The sequence below is a fragment of the Eriocheir sinensis genome, chromosome 29 (assembly GCF_024679095.1).
Source record: "Eriocheir sinensis breed Jianghai 21 chromosome 29, ASM2467909v1, whole genome shotgun sequence".
Classification (NCBI taxonomy): Eukaryota; Metazoa; Arthropoda; class Malacostraca; order Decapoda; family Varunidae; genus Eriocheir; species Eriocheir sinensis.
This window is the reverse complement of record NC_066537.1, coordinates 15,035,445-15,051,327: the sequence shown is the minus strand read 5'-3', so window position 1 is coordinate 15,051,327 and position 15,883 is coordinate 15,035,445. Positions and strand designations below refer to the sequence as shown.

At 42.2% G+C, this 15,883-nt stretch overlaps 1 protein-coding gene across 2 annotated transcripts; it reads right to left on the bottom strand.

Moving 5' to 3' along the window:
• Positions 1-652: 652 nt before the first annotated feature.
• On the bottom strand, positions 653-4,740 carry LOC127005112 (macrophage mannose receptor 1-like). Of its 2 annotated transcripts, XM_050873681.1 has the most exons (7): positions 4,113-4,737; positions 3,926-4,019; positions 3,675-3,782; positions 3,250-3,485; positions 2,348-2,441; positions 1,803-1,910; positions 660-1,366 (listed from the first exon to the last, which is right to left on the bottom strand). In XM_050873681.1, the coding sequence occupies exons 1-7, from the start codon at positions 4,348-4,350 to the stop codon at positions 1,270-1,272; spliced, it is 975 nt and encodes a 324-aa protein (XP_050729638.1). In that variant the 5' UTR covers positions 4,351-4,737; the 3' UTR covers positions 660-1,269. The 2 variants fall into 2 exon arrangements, with proteins under 2 accessions (XP_050729639.1, XP_050729638.1); XM_050873682.1 differs by lacking the exon at positions 1,803-1,910 and having other exon boundaries at positions 653-1,366; positions 4,113-4,740.
• Between the last annotated feature and the right edge of the window lie 11,143 nt (positions 4,741-15,883).

Here is a 15,883-nt window from a genome sequence, read left to right as displayed (position 1 = left end):
AAGACCGGGCAGGACACGAAGTAATGGGTTTAAACTAGATAAATTCAGATTCAACAGGGACATAGGCAAAAATTTGTTTACTAACAGGGTGGTGGATGAGTGGAATAGGCTTAGCAGTCATGTGGTGAGTGCCAATACAATTGTCGCATTCAAAGATAGATTAGATACATTCATGGACAGCGATATTAGGTGGGGTTAGATACACGGGAGCTTAGGTTCAAAGTAGCTGCCTTGTACAGGTCTACCGGCCTCTTGCAGACTCCTACGTTCTTATGTTCTTATGTACTTTATCGAACTCTGTAATTGCAGAGTTGTGAGTAATATATTTCTGTTCACCCACACATTGCTTCGTACCCAGTCAGGAAGAAGCGTTGACAACCAACGCGTTGAAATGTATTATATTCGTGTGATCCACTTCAACACCGGCAACAACTGTCAAGGAACACAGTGATGTTATGCATGCTTTGGTAACACGTACAAAAGGATAAAGTATTTACAAATTGTGTCAGTTACAGCAAGTGTTGTCAAGGGAAATCTTTTCCATCAGCCACGCAACAACGGAAAAAATAATCAACATTGATGACGCTAGTTCAGTGGTTCCCAACCTTTTCTAGTTTGCGGCACCCTTGGCAAGCCTTTGAAAACTTCCCGGCACCCTTATAAGGAAATACATATTTAAAATCTCCGTTGTTTTTTTATTATATATATTTTTTTCATTTCGACATTTTGCATCGATGTAACAACACCTTATACATAGATATGAAAATTTTCTTTACACTGATCCTGCTATTACAAAAAAGCTGTTCTCTCCAGTGTCCGTACAATTATTACACAGCAAAATCATATAATTAGTATAATTAGTATTGTTCTCCTGGATTGTAATTTTCCATAAGTACAAATTATTATACAAATTCAATGAAAAGTAGCTAAGTTGAAAATTCGATCGCTAAATTGTGCAGCAGCAGCAGACGCAGAGAGAGTGAAGTTAATGCAATTTTTTCTCCTGAATTTTGGCGGCACCCTCAAAAGATCTCACGGCACCCCTTGGTGCCGCGGCACACCGGTTGGGAATCACTGCGCGGCTAGTTAGTATCAGTGAAACTAGGCACAGTTAAGACACCTGCTGTAATATATGACACCAAGTGTTGTTACAGTATCAATGAAATCCCGAGGAATCCAGGTGTGTTACTGCTTAAAGATACTGAAAAAAATCAAATAAAGGCTGTCGGTGAATAGCCCCGTTACAGTTCTTGTTCTATCATTGCTGTATCAGACGCGGCCGATGGTGTGGCTCCTGTGTTTCTGGCAGGCTGACAGGCTCGTGGGAAGGACACAGGTCTTACTGGGGGGCTTCTGGCACACGAACCTGTTGATCGAAGGCGTGTGAAGAACTTGAAGCAAACCAATGGCATGTGCCGATGCAGTCTATCTATCTATAGAAGGTAGATAAATATAGTAGTCTGTAAATCTTGTATGTATAGAAGGTTTACACAGACACACACACACACAGACACACACACAAAGAACATTGAAATAAAGTAGATAAATGGGCAAGACAAGAAATTAGAAGATAAAACACTCAAATTTGTTAGACATATTAATAAAACGAAAGCCAGATTCTGAAGTTAAAAGAGTTCGCAAATTAGGCAGACATATATTGTGAAGGTTAATAAAGATAACGTACGCACTAAAAAGACACGACAATTAAAGTTCGATCACAAGGCGAAAAAAAAAAAAAAACACGTGAGAAACTTGAAGTGTAGAAGAAAAGACTGCCCAAACAAACAAGTCTAAGGACTTACTGTTTTTTAATATGACACATTTGGTCATTCCACCTGTAGCCAAACGGAGGGCTTATCTCGACGCAGTTCTCGGAGTGCAAATAGTTGTTGGGCTCATCTTCAATCCAGCTGCAGGGAAGTGAAGGGACAACAAGCGCGATTAACAGTGAAATCTTAGCGGGCAGGGCTTTGAAGGTTTCTGGACTGAAGCGCAAGGGTTTGAACATTTGGCGGGGGGTTACGCCGATGTGTGCAGGAAAGTTTGATTACATAGCTGCAGGGGTGGCTTCGTAAGGTCTTAAGGACATTACTAACTCTCAGTAGCGTCAGTGTAGGGGGGCAGTGAGGGCATCCCCCCACTTTCGTATACCCTGCAAACTCAAAGGCAGTTTAAAAGTGGTGTCCTGCTCCTCAGAATGCACCAGACTATTTACATCGTAATGGCAAGTGAGGGCAGCCAGAGAATCAGGTTGGGATGAGAGACAAAGAGGTGGAGGACGTTGGGACTGCAGTGAATTAGTAATGGCTAAAGATGTTGATGATGATGATGATGATCTCTTACTCACTTGGTGTATCCGGGCTCCGTGCCGTCCTGCCAGGTGAAGGTTCCCTCCTTCACCTCGTCATTCAGGCCGATCCAGGTGTTGCCGGTGAGGCGTGCTAGGAGAGGCGACAGAGAGGAGACCGAGTTAGGTGCAATGGTTTTAATCCCCTTTAGGGCTGCTAGGCTCATTATCATAATCTCTTAAGTTAAACCTCTTAGCTTACAGCTGACTGACTAAAGAAAGCATTTAAAAAAAACATACGATATATAAAACGTATACTTTAACTTGTGTTTTTTAAGCAATGTATTATTAGGATATATATTTTAAGTGTTTACCATAGGCTATGTGAAATTATTGAATTCTCTACAGCTTCTGGAATCTCATCATTCTCCCTTTCCCTAAAATCTCACTGGGTGAAGGACTCGCTGTTTTACAATAAGTATGATGAAATAGTTACGTTTGTGTGTTAGGGAGGCGAAGAGGTGAAAGTAATGCAGCTGCTTCTGAGCCAGGATATTGTTGATATAAATTACGATCAAAATTCTGTCTGTATCTTGACGCCAAGACAGAGTTGGGAGCATACGCTATAGCTGCGCGTGGCCATGGTGCTCATCTCCGTCACATTGGCCCTGGAGCCTTTGGTGGGTGACAGCGTCTTACCCCTGGACAAGCGCAACATCCGGGTCACTACTAGCCGTAGGAAATGCAGCCATGCGATGAAATATATACCTTTGTGTGAGTGAGGGAGGCTGAAGGTGGAAAATGCAACACTGATTGAATAGTCAGGAATTTGCTGAAGAAATTGAGATTAAGACTGTGTTTTGAGTACCAGATGAAAGAGTGGAAATGTAATCATACGTTCATAGATTAACGTTTGTGTGAGTCACGAAGTAAAGATTTGAAACAAAATTACACTGACTCACCAGCCAGGAAGTTCTGTTGTCCCTTAGAGGTGACGGCGGCCAGCTGGGCGTACTGGGCAAGACAGGCTTCGCGGGCTCTTGGCCACGAAGCCAGTCCGTCGCTCACCTTGTAGCACATAGTGTCCTCAAACATCTCCCAGCCTTCCTCACACACGGGGGCGGGTGTGGTGGTGGTGGTGGTGGTGGCCGTCTTGTGTGCTGTGATGACTAACTCAGGTGGCTTGCTGCACAGGAACCTGGTGGAGGGATGTCGTGGTTTGGGTTAAGAAATGACTAAGAAAATAATAACAACAAGCACGTGTACCTCTAGTGATACCAAATATAATTAAAGATAATGTTCTACTGCTCTGAAAGGGCCTGCTTACGTATATGGCTCAGGTCCCGAGTCCCACAATATCATTTCATCTGGATAATCTGGTACTCACTTCATGGTATTGTTACAGCTGTTGTCGTTCCACAAGTAGCCATAGGCCTTTCGAATCTCCACGCAGTGCTCATCGTCTTGAGAGTTGCTGGGATTTTCGTCATTCCAGCTAGGGAAGAGAAGGCACATGAACTTGTCAACAACATGAATCCCCTATCTATTTATCTTAAGTATAAACCGATTGACTGAAATATGAAGAAAAAAAAATTAAAGGTGGGAAAATGATTTGTAAGGCCGTATGATCGTTGTCACCTGGCGTAGTTGTAATCCGACCCGTCAGCCCAGACGAAAGTATTTTCCTCCTTCCGGTCATTGAGGCCGATCCACACACTCTGGTTCAGCATGGCTGGAGGCGAGGAGCACAATTGAAGTTAGATTAGTCAGTGGAGGTGGAGAAATGGCTTCTATTGCGTTATGGACCTGCTTCTTCCCCACTCACCAGTTACGGCGTCCTGCTGTGTTTGGCTCGAGATGGTGGCCAGGGTGGCGCCCCGTTGGTTGCAGAAGGACTGGCCCTCATCCCAAGTCCCAGAGTCATCAGCAAACAGGAAGCAAGTCCGGTCTATGAGCGCCCATCTCTCGGAACACTCGAGGCGAGGGTATTCACGGACGCCAGGGAATGGGCTTGAGAGGGACGTGGCCACCAGACCAGCCACCAGCAGGAGAGAGAACATCATGGCTCCGCTGGGGTGTCCTGGTGAGCTTGTTCGTACACTGGAGATGTGTGCTGCCTCCCTGTTCCTCGAGGGTTTATATGCTGCCCCTCCCGCTAAGCCCGCCCCCTTTTCGCCTGTTTCCGCTAGTTGGAAGCACTGTGCAACCCTCTACGGACGTGAAAATGGGAAATCGGTCTCTATGACCCAGTAGAAGGGTGGTGAAGGTAGCGTGTTTTGCTGTTTGCAGAGTGAATGATGAAGTCGGCTGTATCAGGGCTCTAAGGGCGAAGACCACTAGTAAACCTCATAAAACACCTTTGTATGGAAATTTTGGCTTGAAGTTTAAGCTGGCTGTTAGTTACAGCATTTTCTCTTAATTTCCTGAGTTTGGATTAAATCGGATAATAAACATGCATTAATAAAAGAAAAACACCCATTCGTGTTTGTGTTTTCTTTTCTTTTAATAATGAACACAGTTTCACACAGACACTGATTCCATCGAATTTGTCTAGCTGGAAACTTTCTACTGGTGTATGGTGATATTGCCATATGTGTTTTTCAGTATGTTTTTGCAATGCTTAACTTTGAAGGCCTGTAACTCAAAACAAGGTAATTGGCTTGTTCGCCCCATGAGCACTAGACTCCTCATATGTTTGTCTTGTTTACAACAACAGCACGCGCCTTCAAAGCACAGAGGAACCAGCCAGGCACGAACCTTCGTAGTTCACCACCTAAATTTTTTTACAACTTTCTTTTCTTTTCTTTTGAGAGTTTACCATCATGATAATTGTTTTCTATATTGAGCAAATTATGTAAACATGCAAAGAGCGAGATAGATGCCTTGATGGTCGAGAATAGGGAGTGCAAGGTAGGGAGGGTGAGGTCAGGGTGTAATTATTGTCTACCCAATGGGCACAGATGTAGTTTTTCACTGGGTATTATGGCTGTAATAGCATTGTGTGTGTGTATGTGTGTGCGTGAACTATATCTGGTTGGTGGAAAGTAGGCTGCACTGTGTGTATGTGCATTCTTTCCTACTTTACTTTTCCGAGCGACTTGTGGTAAAGATTGAAGGCACGGTCTGTGGCCGTGCCTACATTGTCGAACGGAAGGTACGCGGCTCGATCTTGCTACGGGCCAAAAGATCCACATTTACACTGGGGAGAGTGAACTTCCATAACGTGGTTTATGTATATATATATATATATATATATATATATATATATATATATATATATATATATATATATATATATATATATATATATATATATATATATATATATATATATATATATATATATATATATATATATATATATATATATATATATATATATATATATATATATATATATATATATATATATATATATATATATATATATATATATATATATATATACACACACACACACACACACACACACACACACACACACACATATATATATATATATATATATATATATATATATATATATATATATATATATATATATATATATATATAGGCGGTGGCTGAGTGGTAGCGTGCTGGGCCCACATTCACATACCTGTCACGTCTTACGTTTTTTGCGTAAGTCTTACGTAATTTCGGTGATTTTCAAGTCTTACATAAGAACATATGAACGCAGGAGTCTACAAGAGACCGGTAGGCCTGTACGAGGCAGCTCCTTTGACCCTAAGCTCCCGTGTATCTAACCCCACCTAATATCGCTGTCCATGAATTTATCTAGTCTATTTTTGAATGTGAAAATTGTATTGGCACTCACCACATGACTGCTAAGCCTATTCCACTCATCCACCACCCTGTTAGTAAACAAATTTTTGCCTATGTCCCTGTTGAATCTGAATTTATCCAGTTTAAACCCGTTACTTCGTGTCCTACCCGGTTCTTACCAACAAAACCTTATGAATGTCTCCCTTATTAAAGCCCTTCATCCATTTATAAACCTCGATCATGTCTCCATGCACCCTTCGCCTTTCTAGAGAATGCAAGCTTAACTGTTTGAGTCTTCCCTCGTATGGCAAGTTTCTCAACCCCTGAATCATCTTAGTCATTCTCCTCTGCACCGATTCTAACATTTTGATATCCATTCTATAGTAAGGTGACCAGAACTGAACCGCATAGTCAAGATGAGGTCTAACTAATGCTAAATATAGTTTGAGGAAGACTTCGGCGCTTCTGTTGCTTACGCTCCTTGAAATAAATCCAAGTGCCCTATTAGCTCGATTTCTAGCTTGAATGCATTGTGCCCTTGGACGGAGATCAGAGCTCACTAAGACCCCTAAATCCCTCTCGCACCCAGTCTTACGGCGTAAGTTGAAAATCTTACGTTTTCTCCGCTTGAGATGTTTTTTTTAATATGTTTATTTTAAACGATTTGAAATATCTCGTACGTGCCATATTTAAATTCATGTGAGCGTGCTGAGCGTTGCTGTTACGGTTAGTGTGTGTGTGTTGGGGGGGGGGGGGGGAGGAGGAGAAGGTACCTCGTGCACCCTGCTTGAGTCCTTCGGAACCATACCTGTCAAGTCTTACGTTTTTAATACACAAACTTATGGTCTCTAACGCAAAATCGTATGGCAAGACACCACAGTAGCTTGACAGGTATGCATGATTCACCACGTGATGGACGACGCGAGTTCGAATCCCCACGCTACCACCTGGGATTTTTCAGTCACCGCCGAGTGGCTTAAAACTACCCACATGCTGTCCTGAAGACCACCCATCAACCCGGACTCTAGAGGAAACCGTCTAAGCGAATCAAGAAAGAGTTCCGGGGGGCAGCATGAGCCAATGGAAGATGGTGCCACAATAAACACCTTCCTGCGCCATGACGGGCTGGGGTCGAATACCATCCAGGCCCCTCAAGCAAGCCTACCGGCGCTATAGGCGTAGACGTTATATATATATATATATATATATATATATATATATATATATATATATATATATATATATATATATATATATATATATATATATATATATATATATATATATATATATATATATATATATATATATATATATATATATATATATATATATTTTTTTTTTACGTCTACGCCTATAGCGCCGGCAGGCTTGCTTGAGGGGCCAGGGTGGTATTCGTCCCAACCTGTCATGGCGCAGTGTTTATAATGGCGCAATCTTCTCTTGGCTCATGCTGCCCCCCAAGAACTCGTTCTTGATTCACTTGGACGATTTCCTCTATAGTCCGGGTTGATGGGTGGTCTTCAGGACAGCATGTGGGTAGTTTTAAGCCACTCGGCGGTGACTGAAAATCCGAGGTGGTAGCGGGAACTCGCGTCGTTCATCACGTGGTGAATGTGGGCCCAGCACGCTACCACTCAGCCACCGCCTAATAAATATATATATATATATATATATATATATATATATATATATATATATATATATATATATATATATATATATTACAACAAAGGAGACAGCTCAAGGGCACAAAAAAAGAAAACTAATAAAAAAAGCCCGCTACTCGCTGCTCCCAAAAAAAGAATCAAAAGAGGTGGCCGAAAGAAAGGTCAATTTCGGGAGGAGAGGTGTCCTGATACCCTCCTTTTGAAAGAGTTCAAGTCGTAGGCAGGAGGAAATACAGATGAAGGAAGATTCTTCCAAAGTTTACCAGCGTGAGGGATGAAAGAGTGAAGATGCTGGTTAACTCTTGCATAAGGGGTTTGGACAGTATAGGGATGAGCATGAGTAGAAAGTCGTGTGCAGCGGGGCCGCGGGAGGGGGGGGAGGCATGCAGTTAGCAAGTCCAGAAGAGCAGTCAGCGTGGAAATATGGATAGAAGATAGAAAGAGAGGCAACATCGCGGCGGAATTTAAGAGGTAGAAGACTATCAGTAGGAGGAGGAGAGCTGATGAGACGAAGAGCCTTGGACTCCACTCTGTCCAGAAGAGCTGTGTGAGTGGAGCCTCCCCACACGTGAGATGCATACTTCATACGAGGGCGGACAAAGCCCCTATATATGAATAGCAACTGCGCGGGGGAGAAGAACTGGCGGAGACGATACAGAACGCCCAATCTCGAGGAAGCTGATTTAGCGAGAGAAGAGATATGAAGGAGGAGGAGGGGGAGAAGGAAAAGGAAAATAATGAGAAGGAAGAAAAGGAAGAGGAGAAGCTTAATAGGAAAAAAATAACTTAAAGAGGAAGAAGAGGAGAAGAAGAAAGAGGAGGAGAAGGAAGAATAATAATAAGAAGAAGAAGAAGAAGGGGAGAAGGAATAGAATGAGGAGGAAGAATAGGAGGAGGAAAAGCATAATAGAAAAAAAAGAACTAAGAAAGAGGAAGAGGAGCAAGAAGAAGAAGAAGAGGCAGGGGAGGAGAAGAAGGAAGAGGAAGGAAAGTGAGAAAACAAGCGACGTGAAATTATGTCTTGAAGGTGGAATGCTTTTTTTTTTGTGAACATTTGGAAAGAGATGAATTTGTAGGTTTGTCAATAATTAGTAAGGAGCTACAGTAATTATTGTTGTTATTCTTGTTATAATAGTGGTAGTAGTAGTAGTAGTAGTAGTAGTAGTAGTAGTTTGGGAGCAGCGAGTAACGGACTTTTATTATTATTGTTTCCTTTTTTTGTGCCCTTGAGCTGTCTCCTTTGTTGTTAAAAAAAAAGTAGTTAAGGGAGTAATTTCAAAAGAGCAGAGGAGGAGGAGGAGGAGGTGGAAGAAGTGAAGGAGGAGATTAAATGGGAAGGATAAAAATAATGAGGAAGAAGAGGAAGGGGAGAGGTATAATATGATAAGGAAAATGAAGAACAAGAACAAGAAGAAGGGGAGGAGGAAATGGAGGTAGAAAAGAAAGAGGAAGAATGAGAAGAAGGCGGAGGGGGAAGATTACGAGGAGCAGGAGAGGAAGGAGGAGGAGGAGGAAGAGGAGGAAGAGCTATATTTCTTCCTTTATTGTTCTAGTTGTGTTTCACTCCTCCTCTCTCGTTTTAAAGAGACAAACAGCTAATGATGACGGAGGAGAAGGAGGAGGAGGAGGAGGAGGAGGAGGAGGAGAAAGCGTTATTATCCAAAAAAATGTAGCAAAAATATTAATTATAATTTACGAGAGAGAGAGAGAGAGAGAGAGAGAGAGAGAGAGAGATCGTGAGTTATTTCTCTTTTGGGTCGAATACCTGTGTGTGTGTGTGTGTGTGTGTGTGTGTGTGTGTGTGTGTGTCATCGATTATACATAACACCGATGCCCAATCGTACGCACACACGCACACACATACACACACAAAAGAAAACGGACGCACATGCTACTTCCCTGTCTCCCTCTTTGTCTCTGTCTGTCCGTCTGTCCGTGTGTCTGTCTATCTGGTTGTCTGTGTCTGTATGTTTGTCTGTTTGTCTGTCTGTCTGTCTGTCTGTCTGTCTGTCTGTCTCTCTCTCTCTCTCTCTCTCTCTCTCTCTCTCTCTCTCTCTCTCTCTCTCTCTCTCTCTCTCTCTCTCTCTCTCTCTCTAATCAGGCATAGTTACCTGAATTTATTTCCGAAAGATAATTATTGCCATTATTATTATTATTATTATTATTATTATTATTATTATTATTATTATTATTATTATTATTATTATTATCATTATTATTTTTATTATTTTTATTATTATTATTTTTTTTTTATATTATTGTTGTTGTTGTTGTTGTTGTTGTTGTTGTTATTGTTGTTGTTGTTGTTGTTGATGTTCTTGTTCTTGATGTTCTTGTTGTTGTTCTTGTTGGTGTTGGTGCCAATAGTGGTTGCAGTAAAAGTAGTATTAGTTTTAATATTAGTAGTATTGAAGTTTATATTGTTGTTGCGATGATTTTAGTATATCAATGACTAATGATGGTGATTCTTTTCGTTGTGGCGATGGTGATGGTGGTGATGGTGGTGGTGGTGGTGATGGTGGTGGTGGTGGTGTTGGCTGTGGTGGTGATAGTGGTGGTGGTGGTGAAGGTTGTGGTGATGGTGGTTATGGTGGTGGTGGTGGTTGTATTGGTGGTGGTGGTAATGGTGGTGATGGTGGTGGTGGTGGTGGTGAGGGTTGTGGTGGTGATGGTTGTGGTGGTGATGGTGGTGGTGGTGGTGATGGTTGTGGTGGTGATGGTGATGGTGGGAGGGAGTGGAAGGGCTGGCATGAATGTTTGATGGTGTGGAACTATCCTTCCGCATTACCTATTCACACACACACACACACACACACACACACACACACACACACACACACACACACCACATTTATTACCCTCTCCTGCCCCATTCCATTTTCTTTGTTATATTCTTTATTTTCTCTTTCACCTCTTCCTTTTCGTCCTTTTTTTCTTCTTTTTCTTCTTCTTTTATTTTTATTTTTCTTCTTTTCTTCCTCCTCCTCCTTCTTCTTCTTCTTCTTCTTCTTCTTCTTCTTCTTAACCGAATTCTTTGTCACTAATCTCTCTCTCTCTCTCTCTCTCTCTCTCTCTCTCTCTCTCTCTCTCTCTCTCTCTCTCTCTCTCTCTCTCTCTCTCTCTCTCTCTCTCTCTCTCTCTCTCTCTCTCTCTCTCTCTCTCTCTCCTATTCCTCCGTCTTCTATAATCTTCCTGTTTCTCCTTCTCTATTCATGTCTCCACCACCACCACCACCTCCTACTCCTCCTCCTCCTCCTCCTCCTCCTCCTCCTGATGGACACAGACAGACATGGTTGGCGCACCGGTTCCACTAGACAGTTTCTCCTCAGTATGGAAATTGTGTGTGTGTGTGTGTGTGTGTGTGTGTGTGTGTGTGTGTGTGTGTGTGTGTGTGTGTGTGTGTGTGTGTGTGTATCCATCGCTACCTGAGTGCCCTACTTTTTTTTTGTTCTCGTCGGACTTTTTTTATGCCTCTTCCTTTCTTATTGATTTGACTTTCTTTCTTTCTTTCTTCCTTTCTTCTCTTTCTTACTTCCTCTATTTTTTTGTTATTCATTAATTCATTCATCTATTACTTGCATTATATTTTTCTTACCTTCCTTCTCTCCTTCCTTCCTTTCTTTCTTCCTTCCTTCCTTCCTTCATTCATTCATTCATACTTTAATTCCTTCCTGCATTCCTTCCTACATTCTTTCCTTCCTTCCTTCCTTCCTTTCTTCCTTCCTTCCTTCGTTCGTTCGTTCGTTCGTTCGTTCCTTCCTTCCTTCCTTCCTTCCTTCTTATCTTCCTTGTTTCATGATATTCCTTCCTTCCCTGCTTCCTTCCTCCTTTCCTTCCTTCCATTCTTTCTTCCTTTCTTCTGTTCCTGTTCTTATTCCTTTCTTTATATGCTCCATTTCCTACACGTTGAAAAATCATTGCAGTACTTTTAATAACACACACACACACACACACACACACACACACACACACACACACACACACACCTAAATAATACATTCTAAGTGATATAGTTCAGCAAATCGATCCACAAAAGCAATAAAATAACAAAAGTGACATTACGTGAACCTTAATCGTTGTAGTAGTAGTAGTAGTAGTAGTAGTAGTAGTAGTAGTTGTTGTTGTAGTAGAAGTAGTAGTGGAAGAAGTTGAAGAAAAAAAGAACAGGAATAAAACAAGAAGAATAAGGTGAACAAGAACAAGAACAAGAGTAGAAGAAAAGAAGAAATAGAAGAAGAAGAAGAAGAAGAAGAAGAAGAAGAAGAAGAAGAAGAAGAAGAACGATTAGAAGTAACATTATTATTATTTTTATTATAATTATTATTATTATTATTATTATTATTATTATTATTATTATTATTATTATTATTATTATTATTATTATTATTATTATTATTATTATTATTATTATTATTAGTAGTAGTAGTAGTAGTAGTAGTAGTAGTAGTAGTAGTAAGAGGGGGAAGAGAAGTAAAAAATATTAATAGCGACAACAACAACAACAATAATAACAATGGTAATGATAATGTGATGAAAAAATATGTAAATAAATGTAACACAGGTGAGACTTGCACACCTGAGGCCTCACCTGGCGTACCCTGCCTCTGCCTGTCATTGATTGGCTCACCGGAGTGGCGGGAATGTGGCTTAAGAAGTGGCCACTCAGACCCCGCCACCACCACCACTACCACCACCACTACCACCACCACACCACCACCACACCACCACCACTACCACCACCACACCACCACCACCACCACCACCACTTTCACGGTCCTTACCCCTCCTCCACCCTTGCTTTCATCACCATTTCGCGTTTCCACTACTATCACAATTTTAGCTTCTGTTACCCCTACCACCACTCTTATCACCACTATCAAAACCACCACCATTACTAACATTTTCACTACCACCACTGTAAAAAATTATCCTCCCACTACCACCTCTACCTACACCACCACCTCCACCACTACCACCGCCATAACTATCACGACCACAATCATCACTTCCACTACTATTATTCCTACCACTACAATTACTATCACCATCGCAACCCTCACAATAATCACCACTATCACCACCATCATGACTGTCTCGACCTCCGCCACCACCACCACCACCACCACTATTATCACGTCAACGCTAATTACGTCTCCCACCTCTCCCCTCCTCTTCCACTACTACCATCACGCTCATTACCCTCCCCCACCCCCCACACCACCACCACCAAAATTACCCCCTCGAGAGAGAGCTCATTAACAGGTGTGTGCGGGATGGGGAGGGGGAGTGGGAGAGGTATATAGGTGATATAACACACACACACACACACACACACACACACACACACACACACACACACACATTTTCCCAAGGTGTATAAAGATGAACTCCTGTTTTTTTTTTTTTCACTTAACCAGCAATCACAACAATCTTTACCAAACAGAAACATGACGTGTAGGGAGGGAAAGATTGCAATAAATAATTCCGCTGTGTGTGTGTGTGTGTGTGTGTGTGTGTGTGTGTGTGTGTGTGTGTGTGTATTTACGTATTGTTTGGATGTATTTTTGTATGTATGTGTTCATATCTGCCCGCCCATCCGTCTGTTACTTGATGTATGCATGTTGATTTCTGCAGGTGTGCATGTGACTTTGAGATATAGGTGTAGTATATGTGTTTGTAACTATGTGTACACGTATCTATGCATGTTCTTTTTTTTTTTAGTGTGTGCGCGTGCGTAAGTATGTGTTCCATTAAACTTGATCTCCCAGCACTCGAAAAAAGCGACTTGTATTGGGTACCGGAATTCACTATAATGTTCCCTTTTATCAGACCGAATTCTCGCGTCGCTTGCTTTTGTTTTCAAGTGGCCGTCGCTGAGGTAGGTGTCTCCTCACGGCTACTAATCCAGGTATTGATTACTCACAGCGGCACCATTATCATACCTAGTAAAGGGAGTAATTAATTTCATGAGGGTGTTTTAAGCACAGGACGCTACAAACATAATGAACAGAGAGTTATTAGAACATCATCCTTGTTAGGTATATATATTTTGCATGTAGTGAAATGGGCTTGTGTGATGGAATGTAGAACGTAAGCACCGTAGAGTTTTTTCCACATCATAAACACTGGCGTGGAAGATACATATACTACTAATGAACAAAAGATATGAGTACCTTCCTTGGTTGCATAGTCCAGAACAAGGGTGGTTTTCGCCAGGAAGTCTTACGGCGGATTGGCTTGGCCCACGGTGTTATGAATTCGCTCGGCACAAATATATGGCGCTGTCGATACAAACAGAGATCCGGATCTTCGAGTCTTTTGTGCTCCCTGTCCTACTCAATGGCTTTGACACATGGACGCTAAGTGAGGACTTGGAGGGGCGGATTGATGCCTTTGGTAATAAGTGTCTACGCAGAATCATTGAATGTCGCTGGAATGACTTTCTGTCAAACAGGCGACTTCTCCGTCAGACAGAGCTATTACCCGCATAGTCCGTCAATGCCAACTCCGGTTATATGGGCATGTGGCACGCTATCCAGAAGCCGACCCTGCTCATCGGGGTGTTTCTGTAAGAGACAATACTGAGTGGAGGAGACCAAGGGGACGCCTACGGAGTTCGTGACTTGAGAAAGACGATAGATCTTGCCAGGACGTACTTCAAATGAGAAGGGGGCCTGCATGGGGACTTGCCCGGAGGGAACCCCCGGCTTGGCGTCTTAGGGTAGGTAAGGCGCTAACACACTGGCCTGTAAAGATATAGAACATAATGAAAAAGTTCACAGGACTTCTTCCTTGTGTGTATTTATGTGTATTTTTCATTAGACTGGGATTATATACTGAAATTTGGAACGTAGACACCGTAGACTTTTCACATTAAACATAATATAGTGATACAGTATTTTGATGGCATTGTATCGTGAAACATGGGGAACTGTAGCCATAGAATTTCACTTTTACACTTAACACATATTTAGGCACTCAAACGCACACATGTGACAAGTAGGAGCTGTCGGCAACAATCCACGAGTAGTTTTTATAACCCTGGAGGTAGTATGACAAAGCTTCTGTTCCACTTATGAGAACGCGATTTATCTCCTTTTCGACCTTTGGAAAGAGTTGATGTGAGAGGCGGAAGCGTCGGAGAACACAGGCCTGTAAAACATAATGGGAGGATTCTTTTGGACTGTCGTGCTCGTCTGGTCTTGTGTTCCTCGGGATGTTTAGCCTTTGTGGCGGCACTTCTCTCATGCTTAATTTCGTGTCGTGGTGTCTTTCTTGCCTCTTCTCCTTCATTCTCTTGCATATAAATTTCCTTCGTTGTTGTCTTTCCGTTCATTTTTCTCTTGCTCCAAAGCTTATAAATAACGTCTTTTGGCTTCACATATATTGTTGTTAGAAAGTGGTTCTCTTTATTTAGATCTAATTCCGAGCCTTGCGGTGAAATATGAGGCGTATTAACCGTGGAGTTTTTGTTATGTAAATATGCATGAAAGACTTTTTTTTTTGTTGGTACAATTTGTCTGTGTTGGGTTTAGTGTCAGCGCGAGTTGGTGTGTGCTGTAAGTCTTGCTGTTGTGTATGGGTGCATGTGTGTGTGGGGGAAGGGTAATGGGTGAGGGTGGGGGGCTGGGGAGTATTAGTATATGCGTGTATATGTGTGTGTGTGTGTGTGTGTGTGTGTGTGTGTGTGTGTATGTGTGTGTGTGTGTGTGTGTGTTGCCTGGTTACCGTGTCACACGAGATTTGAATGATACAGTGTTTGCTCTGTACACACACACACACACACACACACACACACACACACACACACACACACATCTTTCACTGTAAACCTAAGTGAAAGGAAAAATGAACGTGTGTCGTGAAGTTAATAAATGTGAGTGAGTGTGTGTGTGTGTGTGTGTGTGTGTGTGTGTGTGTGTGTGTGTGTATGTGTGTGTGTGTGTGTGTGTTATCTCTGGAAATCAAAAGTAGGACACGGCATTGGGGTAGCAGGAGGCGGAGGCGGCGGAGGAGGAGGAGGAGGAGGGGGAGGAGAAGGAGGAGGAGGAGGAGGAAGAGGAGGAGGAGGATCTTGTGGTTGCCAAGGTGTTGACAGTAGAATTAATGTCGGTAGTCAAGTAACCCTGAGAGAGAGAGAGAGAGAAGCCAGGTAGACACA

Excerpts from the sequence above, each read along its gene's own strand:
- LOC127005112 (XM_050873681.1), bottom strand. The coding sequence starts at position 4,350 with ATGATGTTCTCTCTCCTGCTGGTGGCTGGTCTGGTGGCCACGTCCCTC. Across the intron at positions 3,783-3,925 it reads TCGGATTACAACTACGCCAG|CTGGAATGACGAAAATCCCA; the intron begins GTGACAACGATC and ends TCTCTTCCCTAG. Across the intron at positions 3,486-3,674 it reads AGCTGTAACAATACCATGAA|GTTCCTGTGCAGCAAGCCAC; the intron begins GTGAGTACCAGA and ends TCCCTCCACCAG.